This window comes from Pteronotus mesoamericanus, unplaced genomic scaffold (genome assembly GCF_021234165.1).
Source record: "Pteronotus mesoamericanus isolate MK-2021 breed Mesoamerican mustached bat unplaced genomic scaffold, CSHL_Meso_final contig_74, whole genome shotgun sequence".
Lineage (NCBI taxonomy): Eukaryota > Metazoa > Chordata > Mammalia > Chiroptera > Mormoopidae > Pteronotus > Pteronotus mesoamericanus.
This window is the reverse complement of record NW_026555247.1, coordinates 32,818,473-32,832,859: the sequence shown is the minus strand read 5'-3', so window position 1 is coordinate 32,832,859 and position 14,387 is coordinate 32,818,473. Positions and strand designations below refer to the sequence as shown.

Here is a 14,387-nt window from a genome sequence, read left to right as displayed (position 1 = left end):
TAATAGTATCTCAATATTTATTGGGGAATAATTTGCTCATCCTAAATCGGTATAAATCCAAATACTGACAAGTATAAATTTTCATGGTTCTGGGAAATTGTCCTTTATACTGATCTTTTTTTCTTTATAATGTTTTAAAAACCTTTTTATCTGGAAATAATTTCAAACATGCAGAAAAGTTACAAGACTAAGAATAGTATAAGGAACTTTCATTTACTCTTTACCTAGATTCACATATTATTAATAACATTTATGTCTGTGTATATGTATGTGTCTATATATGTACACATAATTTTTTTTCCTGAACCTTTTGAGAGTAAGTTTTAAATATACATACACATGTATTAAAAAAAACCCTCTTTACACCTAAATAGCAGGGATATTTTCTTCCATAACCATAATATAATATTCAGCTTCAGTAAATTTAACATTGATTACTTTGTCTAATCTATGTTTATATTAGAATTTTGTCAATTGATCCCTTAATGTTCTTTGTAGCATTTGCTTTATAAGTGAAATGACAAAGAATGATTAAAGTGTAAGATGAAAGAAAGCCTCTTCAGAGCTGGTATTTCAGCACCTATTGATGTGAATCGGAAAGTGCCAACTAGACGAAGGGAATTAACTGGTCTGGTCTGGTCGACAGAGGTTTGGGGGAGGAGGCGGGGCCTGCGCTGCAGCCCCGTCCCGCAGATGTGACTGAGTGGGCCCCAGGTCGGCGCATCTTCCCCCTCCGTGAATTTAATGGGAGTTTTACAACCTCTCATCTGTTGTTATGAAGGTTGTTAGGAAGATTGACTCAGTGAGGATACTGGGCTCAGAAGGAAAAGGTCATAAAAATAGATAATATTTTCTTGTTCCTTTACTATTTCTGTCTAATGTATTTTAATGCAATATGCCTGAAAGCCAAACCAGGGAGATTTAGAAAGACCCCGTAAGCTGTTTTTCTGCTAACCGAGCAAATGAGAGGTCTTAAAACAACTTCTCCTTCCCATCTGTGTTTCCTTCCCATCTGGAAGTGTGCCCTGTTCCTCCCGAGGGGCAGCCGATCCAGAGCCTGCGTTCTCCGTGAGCCATTAGCGAGCTTCAGAAGTTTCCCATCAAATTCCCCAGGCCCCTGAAACCGTTAGGAGCCATTTTGATGACGAACCAAAACGAGAGGCTATACTGTGGGCAATTTTTTTAAAAGAGAGTTCTGAGTTTTGAGGGTTGCTCTGACATCTTTGGCATGGCTCTCATTTTTTAAATTTTGTCTTTTCCTTCCACGTCTCTCTTCCCACTTGCTCCTGGTCCTCCCTGTTTGGTGTCTCTGCAGTGCTTTGCCGACCACATTCAGAAAGAGCTGGACCATTTCCCACCGGAGAAGAGGAGCGAAGTGGTCATTCTTTTTTCTGCTCACTCACTGCCAATGTCTGTAAGTAAGACCATTTTGTGGGGTGACCTCATGCGAAAGGATTTCTAAATGTGTGACATGTACCCAGCTTCCACAACACCCTGAAGTCTAGAATCTCAGACTTAACGTGGTACTCATTTTTAACTCAACTCACTTCTTGAAACTGAAGAATAGCTCATTCAAATGATAATATTTATAATTCATAATACAGGGTGGGGGGAAATTAGGTTTACAGTTCAAATGGAAAATACTATACATATAAAATATATATAATATTACATATAATTATATTGATATATAATAATAAATAATACAAGAATAAACTCACAGCTAGAAATCAAATTTTGGCCCACCCTGTACAAAAGTCATAATACCTTGAGGATACAATCGCACTTAAGGATTTTTAATAAGCGGAACAGTGAAAGGGAGACCGCTCTTACCTGCCTGATGTTTCAGCAGGTTGAATCGCAAGCCCTCCAAACTGGACGCTCCCAATCTCATTCTTTTGTCCTCAGGACACGATAGGGACTGTCTGAGTTCCAGGAAGCGATTAGGGTTTTAGCTTGTTAAGACTGGGCCCAGAGCGCGTCAAGCGGATACAGAGCGCACAGGAACCAGAGCGGTCCAGCAAGTGCGCTGTGCGATACATCGAAGCGCCTGCAGTGAGCAGCCACTTGCATCGGCCCGGGCCTGGCATCGTGTTCTACAGACGTGGCTTTCAGTGCTGGGGAGGTGGAGAATTTCACTTTCTCGGGTGCTATTAAGGTTTTAACGCCAGGGTTAATGGAGTTAATGGGCGAGTCTGGGCCACGCTTCCAGTTGGTCTCGACTGCCACCTGGTGGCCGCCGGGGTCGAGCCCTTTGCAGCTCTTCCACTCACACGTCGCCACTCAGCGATCGCCGTTTCAGCAGTACGCGGCCCTGGAGATAAATTTTCTCTGCTGGAAGCCTGCCTGTTTCATTTGAACAGGCTCCTATTCTCTCTTTCTGGCATTATGCAAATCCTCTTCACATGTCCATCTTCCTTCTCCACCCTCATCCTATTTATAACTGTCCTGCGTGTGATGAGGCCGTGTCTGAAGTGCCAGAAGGGAAGCTCTTGAACTGGGAAAGGAGGAAACACATTTTTCCACATGAATGTTTCCAGGTGCTGCCTCCTCTCCGCTCACCCTCGGCCTCGCTCGCCTTGCCTCCCTCTGGGTCTGAGCATGCTGCTTCCAGGTTTTTGCTGCCCCGGGGTTCGGTGTGGGACTGAGGAATGCTATGAAGCCAGGAGGAGAGGGAGGGGGCGGGAGCCTCAGAGCACATTTGGAATCTGTACTTGATTTGGTTTGACTGTGAGGAAAGTGAGGTTCACACGGCGAGTACGACGGTGACCGTCCACGGTCGCGGTGCTGGCAGAAGCAGCCACGGGAGGCGCCACGCCACCTCCCCAGCGTCTTGTAACCCACGGGCCTGGGAAAGGTTAGGTAATTGCATGTACTCAACGATGTTCACTTAGAAACCCAACAACTATATGCATGAGACATGTAAACAGGCCTCCTTCACACTGACACCCCACAGGGGGCTCCCCATCCCCTCGCAGAGGTCTTTTGGGCAAGAAAACCAAAATATGTATTTAAAGTATGTGTGTGTCTCATAAGGTAACATTTTTAAAGCCCAGTGCTTCCTCTCCTGGCACATAAAAACAGGAAACCTGTGTGTCTCCGCTGCAGGTGGTCAACAGAGGGGACCCCTATCCTCAGGAGGTGGGTGCCACCGTCCACAGAGTCATGGAGAAGCTGGCTTACTCCAACCCCTACCGACTGGTGTGGCAGTCCAAGGTAGGTGGCTGCCACGTGTTAGCAGGCCATCCGCTCTTTTGAGGACGTCTATTTTCGTACTTAATTATAAAAAGGATGGGATTTGGCTTCTTCGTATAGACAGACTGTTATGTAACCCGATTGCTGGCCATGGGCAGAAAGGACTCTGCAAGCAAGTAAGACAGAAGGGAAATCAAGTGTCTAGCTGAGTTCCATTGACTTAAAATGTTATTTGTAGTCGTAACGACAGTAATTGCTACTTATAGTCTGCCAGCTTTTAGGAGGATTCAAGCTTCCGTGCAGAAAAACCCCTGAAAGCAGGTGTGCGGCGTGGCCCTCGCCCTCAGGGAAGCGCGTGCCGGGCCCAGCGGGGGGGCGGGGGGCCCGTGGGCACGCGTCCTCCTTTCTCCTAGGTCGGCCCCATGCCCTGGCTGGGCCCTCAGACGGACGAGACCATCAAAGGGCTTTGCGAGAGGGGGCGGAAGAACATCCTCTTGGTCCCGATAGCATTCACCAGCGATCACATCGAGACCCTGTATGAACTGGACATCGAGTACTCCCAGGTTCTAGCCGACGAGGTAAATGCTGTCGTCTTCTTAACCCCACCGCGACTTGTTTTAAAGGGAAGCTTTCTCGGCCGTGATCTCACGGTAGCATTCAAAAACACTGTTTGGTATGCATGTGTGCACATCCTGTGTCCGCCTTGATCTGAGTAATGCTTAGTCTGAGAAATAAATCTGAGCACATCGAGTCAGAGCCCTGCCGGCGCTGGGGAAGTCCTTTGGTGCCTTTCTGAGCTCATGTGGGCCACTGTGGCCACGTCGGTTTATTTAGTTTGAGCATTGTACTACCTGAAAGTAATAAAATCTACACTTCCTTAAGAAAAAATAATTGTACTCACTGATCTGGAGGAAAAAAGCTTGATTGTTCTATAATTTCTTTTCCTCACTTAATAGTGTCCTTTGGGTTTTTAAGGCACATGGGAGTCATTGTCATTTGGTTAAGAGCATGGAATCACCACCGAAGCCGTGTCTGTCAAAATTATTTCGACCATGTTTTTTGTGCACTTACTGTATTTTGCTGTGTGTGATGTGCACCCGCATTTTTGGTCCAAACTTTCAGGGGAAAAAAATCTTTCCTTTAAATTTTTAGATTCAATTATTTATTTATTTATTTATATTTAGAAACAAAACTGGTTATTGTATTCCAGGGTATTATTTTGCATACAGATATTGTTACTGCTTTCTAGAGTTACACTTTAAATGCCTAAGCTTAAATAAAAGAATTAAAAACGTTTGGATAGATACAGAATTAGCACTACCTATGTATAGGTAGTGCTAATGCGCATCCTTACTTTTCCCTCAAAAATCTGGGCAAAAAAAATACACATTACGGACAGCAAAATATGGGTTAATTAGCTGTTTGCTCCTGTGATATTATCAGTCTGATTATTGAAATAACAAATAATGACTTCACAATACTAAGATGGAGGCATAGGTAAACACGACTCACCTCCTTGCACAACCACAGCAAAAATTACAACTAAATTACACAACAACTATCATCCAGAATTGTCAGAAAATCGAGCTGTGTGGAAATCTGACAACCAAGGAATTAAAGAAGTCACATTCATTCAGCTGGGTAGGAGGGGCAGAAAGGTGAAGTGACAAATACTGTCCTTAGTGTCTTGTTATGTAAGATGGATGTGAACTGTCACTCAGAGTGGAGAAGAGCCATGGTTCGCCCATCTTATGGCTTCTGAGGGTCAGCCCTAAACCTGAGTCCAATTTATAGCATTGTTTCCGTGGGGACTGTGGAAGCGCGGGGACCCGGGAAGCCCTGCCCCCTCATCCTCTGCCAGAACTCCTGTCCCCGGTCCTCCACGTGTGACTGATGGAGGCCTGGCCTCGAAGGACTCGTCGCCCTCCCTGGGACCGGGGGCAGGTGCAGGCCAGGGCGGAGAGTGGGCTGGAAGGAGAGTTTGAGCCCACACCCAACCCCACAAGTTTTCATAAACGTGCTGGTCACCAATCAAGCGCTGATGAAGGTAGAGGCTGCCTAAATGACTTGTCGGTAGTTCTGATAGAGAATTTATGGGAAAGTTGTAATTGGCCAAAATAAGGTTGCAGAGTTGTCTGTGGATTTCATTTAATGATACCTTCTGTACCCCTCCGTGACTTAGGCTAACTGTGAGCTTGCTAAAAAGACTTACATGCAAATCCAGGTCCTGCAGTGTGTTTGGAAGAGAAGTTTTTGTTTGTATCGAGTGATTATTCACATTCATTCATATTACTAAACTGAGGTCATTCCTTAGTAATCCATAGCTTATTAGCGACTAATAAACTAGTCCATATAGAGAATAAAGTCATCTAGCTAAAATTTGTTTCATTATTTTGATGGGAAAGTATATTGTGTTTAAAACAGCTAACTTTCTTTAAAAAGTAGTTTGAATGTTTTCCTCAAATAGAAATAGCTTTACTGCTTTTTGATAATAAAAATTATACAGAGCTTAGATAGTTGAGAGAAGGAAACAGACAGAGTAGAACTCACTTAGCATCTTACCCCTCACACATATGTTGATACTTTGATTAATACAAGACCCTTTTCCTCTTTAAATATGTGTTTGTATTTTAATTAAAATGGTATTCTCCTACATGTTTTACAAAAATGGTATGTTATTCATACTATTTTGTAACCTATTTTTCCCTTAAAAATGTAGTATGGACTCAAATCAATAAATGTAATTAGATTTATGTAATTATTTTAACAAATCCTTAATTAGCATCCATTAAAGATGTTTCTAATTTTTTATGGTCATAAACTGCTCTGCAATAAATCTCATTTCCTTTTTTATTTTTCCCATTATTTTCTGAGGATGAATTCCTACAAGTGGAATTTAATGTTGACATATTCCACTAGATCGCCCTGCAGAAAAGTATCTGTGGCCTCTCGCGCGCTGCTTGCGGGAGAGCCCACGCTGTTAATGCTAACTTAAAAGATAAAACACCTAAAAAGCCGTTGGCATTTTGGAAAGCTAAAGAGAACATCCTAACTACTTGTGTAAATAATAATTAGATATTTCTCACTTATTGGGAGTATAATTAACTGGATATTTTTAGAAAGGAGAGCAGGAGTGGTAGTGAAACAATTCTCAAATTTTTATTTTAGATTTTTTAACATGAGAGTCAATTTAAAATCCCAACTCTGAATTGGATCCAACATAGGTTCAAAATACATTCAATTAATTTACTTTTGATATTTGGAATCAAAACAGGTTTGAAAATGTACTTAAAGCAACATTCCGCTCAGGTAGAGTCTATAAAGATGTGCATTAGAAAGATACTATAAAAAAAAGAATGATAAGCAGATGTCAATTACTTGGGAATTCTGTCCAGCATAACCTCAAAAATGGTTTTGAAACAAAGTACCTGTGGGAAGGTGATGGGGTTGGGGAGGAATAGGAATTGAAGGGCAATGTCTTGATAACATGATGTCATGAACATCAGCGTGTGGCTTGGTCTTGGGAATATTTTTCATTTCTGAGCAGTCTGGGTCCTCTTAAAGAAAGAGAGAGGGAGAGAGAGAGAGAGAGAGAGAGAGAGAGTGTGTGTGTGTGTGTGTGTGTGTGTGTTCTGTAGCAGTCAGTTTCTTTAAAAAACAAAAGGAAAATAAAATGTGTCTGTGTTTTTCCTCCTTTTTCTCGTTCGATTCAGTGTGGAGTTGAAAACATCAGAAGAGCAGAGTCTCTTAATGGAAATCCATTGTTCTCTAAGGTATCTGTAGCGTTACAACCACTTTAGTAGAACATATCGGAGAGTAATCCTCTGAGAAACTCTTACAGAATATTGGTTTTCTCACATATTAGAACATTTTGAGTTCCAATTAATTACAAAAATAAAATCGAATTCCTTATACTCTCACTCTTTTTCTACTTGAGATAACCCCAATTTTCTGATTTCTACCCACCTATCTCTATGTCTGATTTTAAATCCGTCCATCAGAGAAGAATGAGGTTTGGCAGCTGGGATCAGAGGATTTCATTCTCTAAAGTCTATATTTTAAGTTTTCTCCAAGCTGAGGATTCTTGGAGAAGAAAGATATTACAGAATTTGGTTCAAAGGATTCATAATTGAGATGGAAAGACACCCCAAGCCATAGTGATTATCAGGACAGATGGGAGGAGGAAGTGCGTTGCCGCGGGGGAGAAGGGCAGACTTTTTGTTCTGATCGAATCCTTGCTTCTTGTCGCCCGCCTTCCAGGCCCTGGCGGATTTGGTGCTCTCACACATCCAGTCCAACGAGCTGTGCTCCAAGCAGTTGACTCTGAGCTGTCCGCTCTGCGTAAACCCTGTCTGCAGGGAGACTAAATCCTTCTTCACCAACCAGCAGCTGTGACACCTGCCAAAGGACCCGCGGGAGTAGGCAAATGCCAGCCTCCAGACACTTCCAGCGCGGGGGACGCATTTAGAGGTCAAGGAAGGGCGTTGCGTCAGTGTACGCTCAGCCTTTGGGCACACGTCGTGTGGTTTCTCGAGGATCGGACTCTGAAATCCTTATTGAGAGTTTTCTATTTTTATATGCCGATATAGTATGCACTTACATTCTCTCTTTCCTTGGGTAAAGTTATTCATTTGCAATGGCCACTAGGCTGTTTAAAAAATGAGTTTTAAAAGTTTATTTTACAAGATGCTCACATATTTTAAATACAGATTTTGATTTTCTTGCCCGAAAAAGCCTCCCACAAGGGGACAGAGCGCCCCCTGTGGGCTGTCAGTGTGAAGGAGATCTGTTTACAAGTTTCAAGCATATAGTTGCTGGGTTTTTAAGTGAATGTAGTTGAGCAAATGCAGTATAACTTGAAAGTCGTCCCCAGGCCCCTGGGTTACAGGACGCTGGGGAGGTGGTGTGGTGCCTACGCAGCTGCTTCTGCCAGCGCCGCGACCGTGGACGGTCACTGGGGTACTCATGTGTGAACTTCACTTTCCTCACGGTCAAGCCAAATCCAGTACCAATTCTAAACGTGCTCTGAGGTTCCCCAGGCACAAAAGGCAAATAAACGTGTAGAAGCCCAGCGTTTGTCATACGTCCCTGGGTAAGAATCTGTGTGCCACGGGAAAGGGGGCTCCCACTTCTTCCTGCCTCCAGGGCCAGCAACGCTGGAGCACCTGCGATGGGACTCATTAGAGCTCCTCCCAGAACCCTGTAAACCTTTCCCCCAAGCCTCTTCTTTACCTTGGTTGAATGTGTCCTTAGTGTACATTTGTTTGAAGAATTAATTTATAAAGTCAACTGCTTTATAACCTTAAATTCTTTCTTAATTTACAATTTTTATGACAAATTATGTAACATGCAATAAGAAATTTTAAAAATAGAGAAAAAATTAACCACTCTGATACAACAACTATTCATCATATTGTCTTTCATGTCATTCTTCTCCTGTGGATATTTTTAAGGCCGTTGTAACCTTGAATTTGAGTGAAGAGTTCTAAAAATATAGAAATAATGTAGGATCGGAGTCAGACCTTCTATACTTGGATTTAAATGGATTTAAAAAAATCTTTGATGGATTCGTAATGAATTTGTAATGATTACTTTGTCTTTGCTCATTGCCCTAAAACTTTGTTCTTCAAAAGAACATTTCTTTGATTTTTGAAAAATCCTGTTCCTAAAGTAGAAGTATTAGAGAAGTCATAGATCTTCTATATTCAGGATTTACTATATTAATAAATATTATGACATTATTAAGGTTTGAACAGTTTGATTCATGTTCTCTGTTAAATCAGAACTAATCCAAATTAGTTAATAATCAAAATTACTGAATAGGGACTTACTTTGTAATGCAATAAAAGAAACATGCTATCTACTTTAGTTAGTACTTTGCTTACACTGATAATGGCTCTGAAATTTGAGTAGCATCTACACTTTTTTTCCAGATTGGTTTTGCTATTCATAGATTGTCTTTTCAGAGAAAGGTACAAGGCACAGGTAGTTCTGTGGAATTTTTCTCATCTGTTTCCATCAGCTTTTGGGGATTTGGTCTAAGGCAGACTTTGAGTGACTCCCACATGAATTGAATTCTCGGGGTTAGTGGCACGGTGCTGAAGACAGGCCATGCTTGGGGGCTGTTCTGCCTCCTTCAGGAAATTTCCTGAGGGCCTCCCTCCCTTCAATTGCTTTAGAGTTGAATATATACATATATATATAGTTGTGTGTGTGTGTGTGTGTGTGTATAATTAAGAAGTAGTTGCAGAAAACTCCAATTCTAGAGCTCTTACGAGGGTATCTGAGGCCCCTCATTTGCTAAGGAAGCTTCCAGATCCACAGTGGGCTGTCTGGAGCAGTAGCTTTGATTCTGAGCTGGGACCAGACTGGCCTTCATAACGAGAGGCTCCGGGCGATTTATTGGGATCACTGCGCCCACAGCATTTGTTGTTCCTGGAAGTGTTGCCTTTGACTTATTAACCAAAGATGGGTAAGGGTCATCATACTCGAGGGTAGCAATTGGTAGAACAAAATCAGCAATTGCTCTTTTTAGAACTAATAGGCTTCGAGAATTGCTATCCTGTTTGTGAACCTGGCAATACAGATGTCTGTCCCACTAATTAGTGATGCGCTGTTGGCAGTCTCTTCAAGCTGCACATAGGTGCAGACCTGGCTTTAACTGATGAACCAACTTGCACAGAAAACTCGCAGGCGCTGTGATGAGGAGGTAGTTTAGTTTGCCAGGGTCATAGAAGGCCCAGGTCCCCGTGGGGGTAGCACAGAAGGAAGGAACGCTTGTTAAGAATGTGCCTTCTGGAATTACTCACCTTTTAAAATTAAAACTTTCACATTCAAAGAAAATTTGCTTCATATCAGGAGAAATGAGACTTGTTAAAAAGTCCTTTAAAATGTGTATCAGTGACATGTTAGTGCTGACTGGTGAAAACCCATCACTTTTCCCCGCAGTACACACCCTTGCTCAGGTAATCCCAAGCACAGAATGTAGTGTTTCCCTCGATTCCCTTCAACTTCTCCTTGTGCCTGAAATTATTTAGATAATGGGGTTACATAAGTGTGAAGAGAAAGTGGATTTTCTGCTCCAAGTTGCCCAAACTAAGCCTGTCAGAAGGTACTTTATATTTAATAATCCTAAATTTATGTCATTGACACATTTAACTGCTCTTTAAAAATAGATTTTTGTTTTCTTCTTGGGGAAAATACAATGATTTGGTGGGATGAGTCTCAGAATGAAGTTAATGCATTTTTTTCCCCTCAGTTAATCTATTCTCATCCATCAGATACTTAATCAGGTATTTAATTCAAGAAACCCTAATTGAAGGTATGCAAGAGTATTCACTCAATGTGATGCCGTTGTGTTTATCCAAAACATGTCCTCCCGCCAGGAGGGTGAGTGCGCCCCGCTGAGGAGGGGCCGCAAGTCGTCTGCAGCCCTGGAGCTCTTCTGTGTTCGCGGGCTCGTCTGTCCTGGGCTGGGTGGGGATGGGGTAAGGGGCCAACTTGTGTAGCTGTAGCTGGAGGGCAGAATTCAGAGCTGAGGCCCGGAAGAAAAAACTAACATCTGTGAGCATGCCATGTGTGCGTGCGTGAGCCTGGGGCCTCTGACCGCATCTGGATCACTGTGGCTCCGAACGTCTAACCTTGTCTCAAAGACACCCTCTGTCAGAATCCTGCTGGTGGCATTAGGACGGGTTTCCCAACATTAGGTGGAAATGGGAAATCCATTGAGATGCCACAAGCTGGAAAATGACTTGGCATTTTAGTGACTTGACACTACAGTTAGTGTGCTGCGTTAAAATCATGCAGCTTTCTCAGTCTAACTAGCGATGTGGGCAGTTCTCAGGAGAAAACACTAATTGTTTCTTTGCATGATTTATAAAAATTATAAAATTAAAAACATTTCATCAAGGTCATGCCCCCAGAAGGGCTTTGTAAATATCATTCCAAGGAGTCCTGTTCTTAATGCCCGATCATAGATGCCATTATAAGGAGCCACTTCTGTGACTTCTTCAGTCCACGTGGCTTCTTGTGACACAAAAATTTCGTTTTATAGCAACAGCGTCATAAGGTTTCAGGGAACATACATCAAATGGATTAAATCTGAATATCGGATGGCTCGAAATCTGACTTGTGCTTGAATCACCGCCAGTTAAAATACTCATTCACGTCATCAGTATATTGAAATTTCACGTGCTCACTTTCTATCAGTGGCCTCTGAAAACTTGACTTTTTAAATTTTCTTTTTTACTGATTCCTTCCCGCTGGACTATTGTGTGCTATGACTCTGATTTTATTTTTGCCTTAAGAGTCGTGCTTGTTTTCAAAATTCACTTATTTCGGAAAATATAAATTGTGCCGAGCGCTATGGCACCGAGCTGGGGAGGGGGGTGGGTACCGGTGGTGCGTGAGAAATAAAGTTGATGCTGCCAGTACTTGCCAAGTGGCAGCAATGCAGCGAGCAGTAGCAGGTGGCTCTCTGCAGGACCCCGCCCCCTGCGTGTGATGAGTCTTAGCTGAGCTCTGGGACATGGTCGCACTCTAGAGAACACATTCATAATAGTCTAGGGGCCCAGGAGAGGAAGAAATGCTTTTGCTCTTCATGTGGGTATCTATTAAGCCTTCCTACAGGGAAAAGGAAGTGGAAAACAAATGCGCCCTGTGATAATCAGTTTCTTACAATAAATATACTTTGATAGCGCCGGCTTAGTTGTTTTTAGCTGAAATCATTAGCTTCTATTTTTAGTTTAACAAGTACTGGCTAAATGAGTCTACCGTAAGCCATTAAGATGGATGTTGGAATTAAAAACATTTTTGGAAAAAAGCCTATGTTGGGAGCTCTGAGGCAGGAATTGGGTCCTGCTTCTGGGTGCCCGATAGCTCTCACCCTGTCCTTCCAGGCTTATGGCCTTAGCAGCCCGCTTCCGAAATGCGGCCACACGGGCCAGCTTTTCTCTTTCCAGTCTGCTGGGGGGGTTGAAGCATTACTTTCCTAACATGTTAAGAAATGAAAGATTTTACCCTGAGAATTCATAAAGTGTTCTGTATTTTTACCTTTTCCTTATGTAAAACATTTTTATATATTGGATACCATCGTCTGCACAAGGCTCCCAGCCAGGGGTGTGCTGGCTCGTGAGAGCTGATTGTTAAATTTTCAGGTTGTGAAACAGCAATCCTTAAAAAAAAAAAAAAAAAAAAAAAAAAAAAATCTATCACTTGCAATTAAATTGTATAAAAAACGAAAGTAACAGATACTCAAATTTTACCACTTCCCAATTATTTTACTATATTATCTTTGCTCTGGAGGTTACTTATGTCCTCTGGACCCGTATGGTGGAAATACTATATAATGATCAGCTACTGTTCCTTTTTCCAACTTTCTTCAGTGACATCACATTGGTGGCTTGAAATTGGCTGCTATAGGACAAGTTATACCATGGAAATCAGCAAAAACTACTAATCAGCAAATACTACGAAAAAGGACTTGATTATTTTGTTGATTACCTAGACTTAAGAAAATGATGGGGAAAATGTTAATACTGCAGATTGAAAGGTGTGTCTGTAGCCATTACATTAAGAATGGCACAAAAACTCGAGGAAATATTCTGTCATGATTTGAAAACTATTATCTGATTTATCCAAGTGAGGTTTCCACATACAAAGATGTTTCACATTTGCGTCGCTCATTGATGTAAACATTCACATCAGTGCTCTGTGGTTGATCAGTAGCAACTGTGAGTGGGCTACATATGTGAGAACTGGGTAAAAATCAACAAAAGCAGTCCTTGAAAATTGACTATATAGAATTTATAGTAAAGAGTATTGTGTGTTTTATTATTATTTGTGAATTGTGTTTCCTACCACTTTTATACAGGCAAAATTTATAACAAACATACACTCACACGTACATTGTTTTTTTCAAAGCGCTGTTTGGTGACCATTTCCCAGCACCCTGCTGCCTAAGCGGGGACTCTTCCAGGGTGATGGAAATGATATATGTGGACGGCACACTTGTATTGTTCTTCGGCTTCATTATATATTGAGAGGCAGCTCTCTCTATATATCACTGTCTACTTAGAGTGGAAGCCACCCCACGGTGACTAGATATTTTAATCTTTTTAGTAAGATTGTAATTGTCTCTAACCAAATCCCCTGGGCCTGCTGTACTAACAATCCCTGAGAACTTTCAGATGGCACAGTTCCAAAAAGGGGGGGTTTTCTCCCGCTTCTCATCTCAGCCCTGGAGAGCTGTCACCACACGGACCACGCACGGCAGGTCTGGGGACATGAATCACCCTCTCTGGCGGTCAGCAGTGGTCCTCTGGGCGCCTGGCCTTGTTTCACGGGAGTATGGTTCCTTCGCACCCGTTCCTCCCTGGGCTAGACCTTACGACACGTGGGACGGCCGGAAAGGCTGAGGTGGAGCTTGGTGTCCGCAGCTGGCCCCAGAATGCCGCTGGGTCCGCCCTGGACCCCAGCGACCCCTCGGCCCGGTGTCGTCATCACACCCTGCACACCCTGCCTACTGCCAATGGTTTCACAGTTTCCATTTTTCCTGAAGCTAATTGATCTTTTCCCTGGGCTGGGCTCTGCAAACAAGCAGTTTCTTTCTCTTTTTTTTTTTTTTTTTTAAAGATTTTATTATTTCTAGAGAAAGGAGGGAGAAAGAGAGGAAGAGAAACATCGATGCACAATAGATACATCGATAGGCTGCCTCTCACGCACGCCCAGCTGGGGACATGGCCCGCAACCCAGGCCTGTGCCCTGACTGGGAAATCAAACCGCCAACCTTTTGGTCCACAGTTCGGCACTCAATCCACTGAGCCACACCAGCCAGGGTGATTTTCTTTTATTTGTGTCTTTCTCATGTCAAGTTCTTGGTAGAAAAACAAAACCAAACTGTGTCAGACTGGGTTCCAACCTCTTCCTCCGCCTGAGAGCTCGAGTGTAAGAGACGACTCTTCTGCAGACCCTGCAGGCCTCGGACCCACCTGCGCCCCTTCTGCGCTGCGCGGGCACCCCCCCACCCCCGCGCCCCCGAGCCTCCGTGCCGCCTCCCTGCCTCCCTGCGTTTCCAGTTCCGGGGGGTCCTTTGCCTCAATCCTTTCATCCGGAGCTGGGGAATCTTCAGGGTTTTATGCCGATCCCGTTCGTGTCCCCCAAGGGCACGTGCCCAGTGGAGCTGCGGTGCTTCC

The 14,387-nt window shown here is 43.1% G+C and overlaps 1 protein-coding gene across 1 annotated transcript in view; it reads left to right on the top strand.

Annotated features, from left to right (window-relative positions):
* FECH (ferrochelatase) overlaps positions 1–9,034 on the top strand; it is a 34,140-nt gene extending 25,106 nt beyond the window's left edge. The window contains exons 7-11 of the mRNA XM_054583720.1: positions 1,316–1,414; positions 3,109–3,216; positions 3,609–3,773; positions 6,909–6,968; positions 7,456–9,034. Coding sequence (XP_054439695.1) covers positions 1,316–1,414; positions 3,109–3,216; positions 3,609–3,773; positions 6,909–6,968; positions 7,456–7,590 — 567 coding nt within the window. The 3' untranslated portion in view covers positions 7,591–9,034. The remainder of the gene's footprint in view (positions 1–1,315; positions 1,415–3,108; positions 3,217–3,608; positions 3,774–6,908; positions 6,969–7,455) is intronic.
* The last annotated feature ends 5,353 nt before the right edge of the window (positions 9,035–14,387 follow it).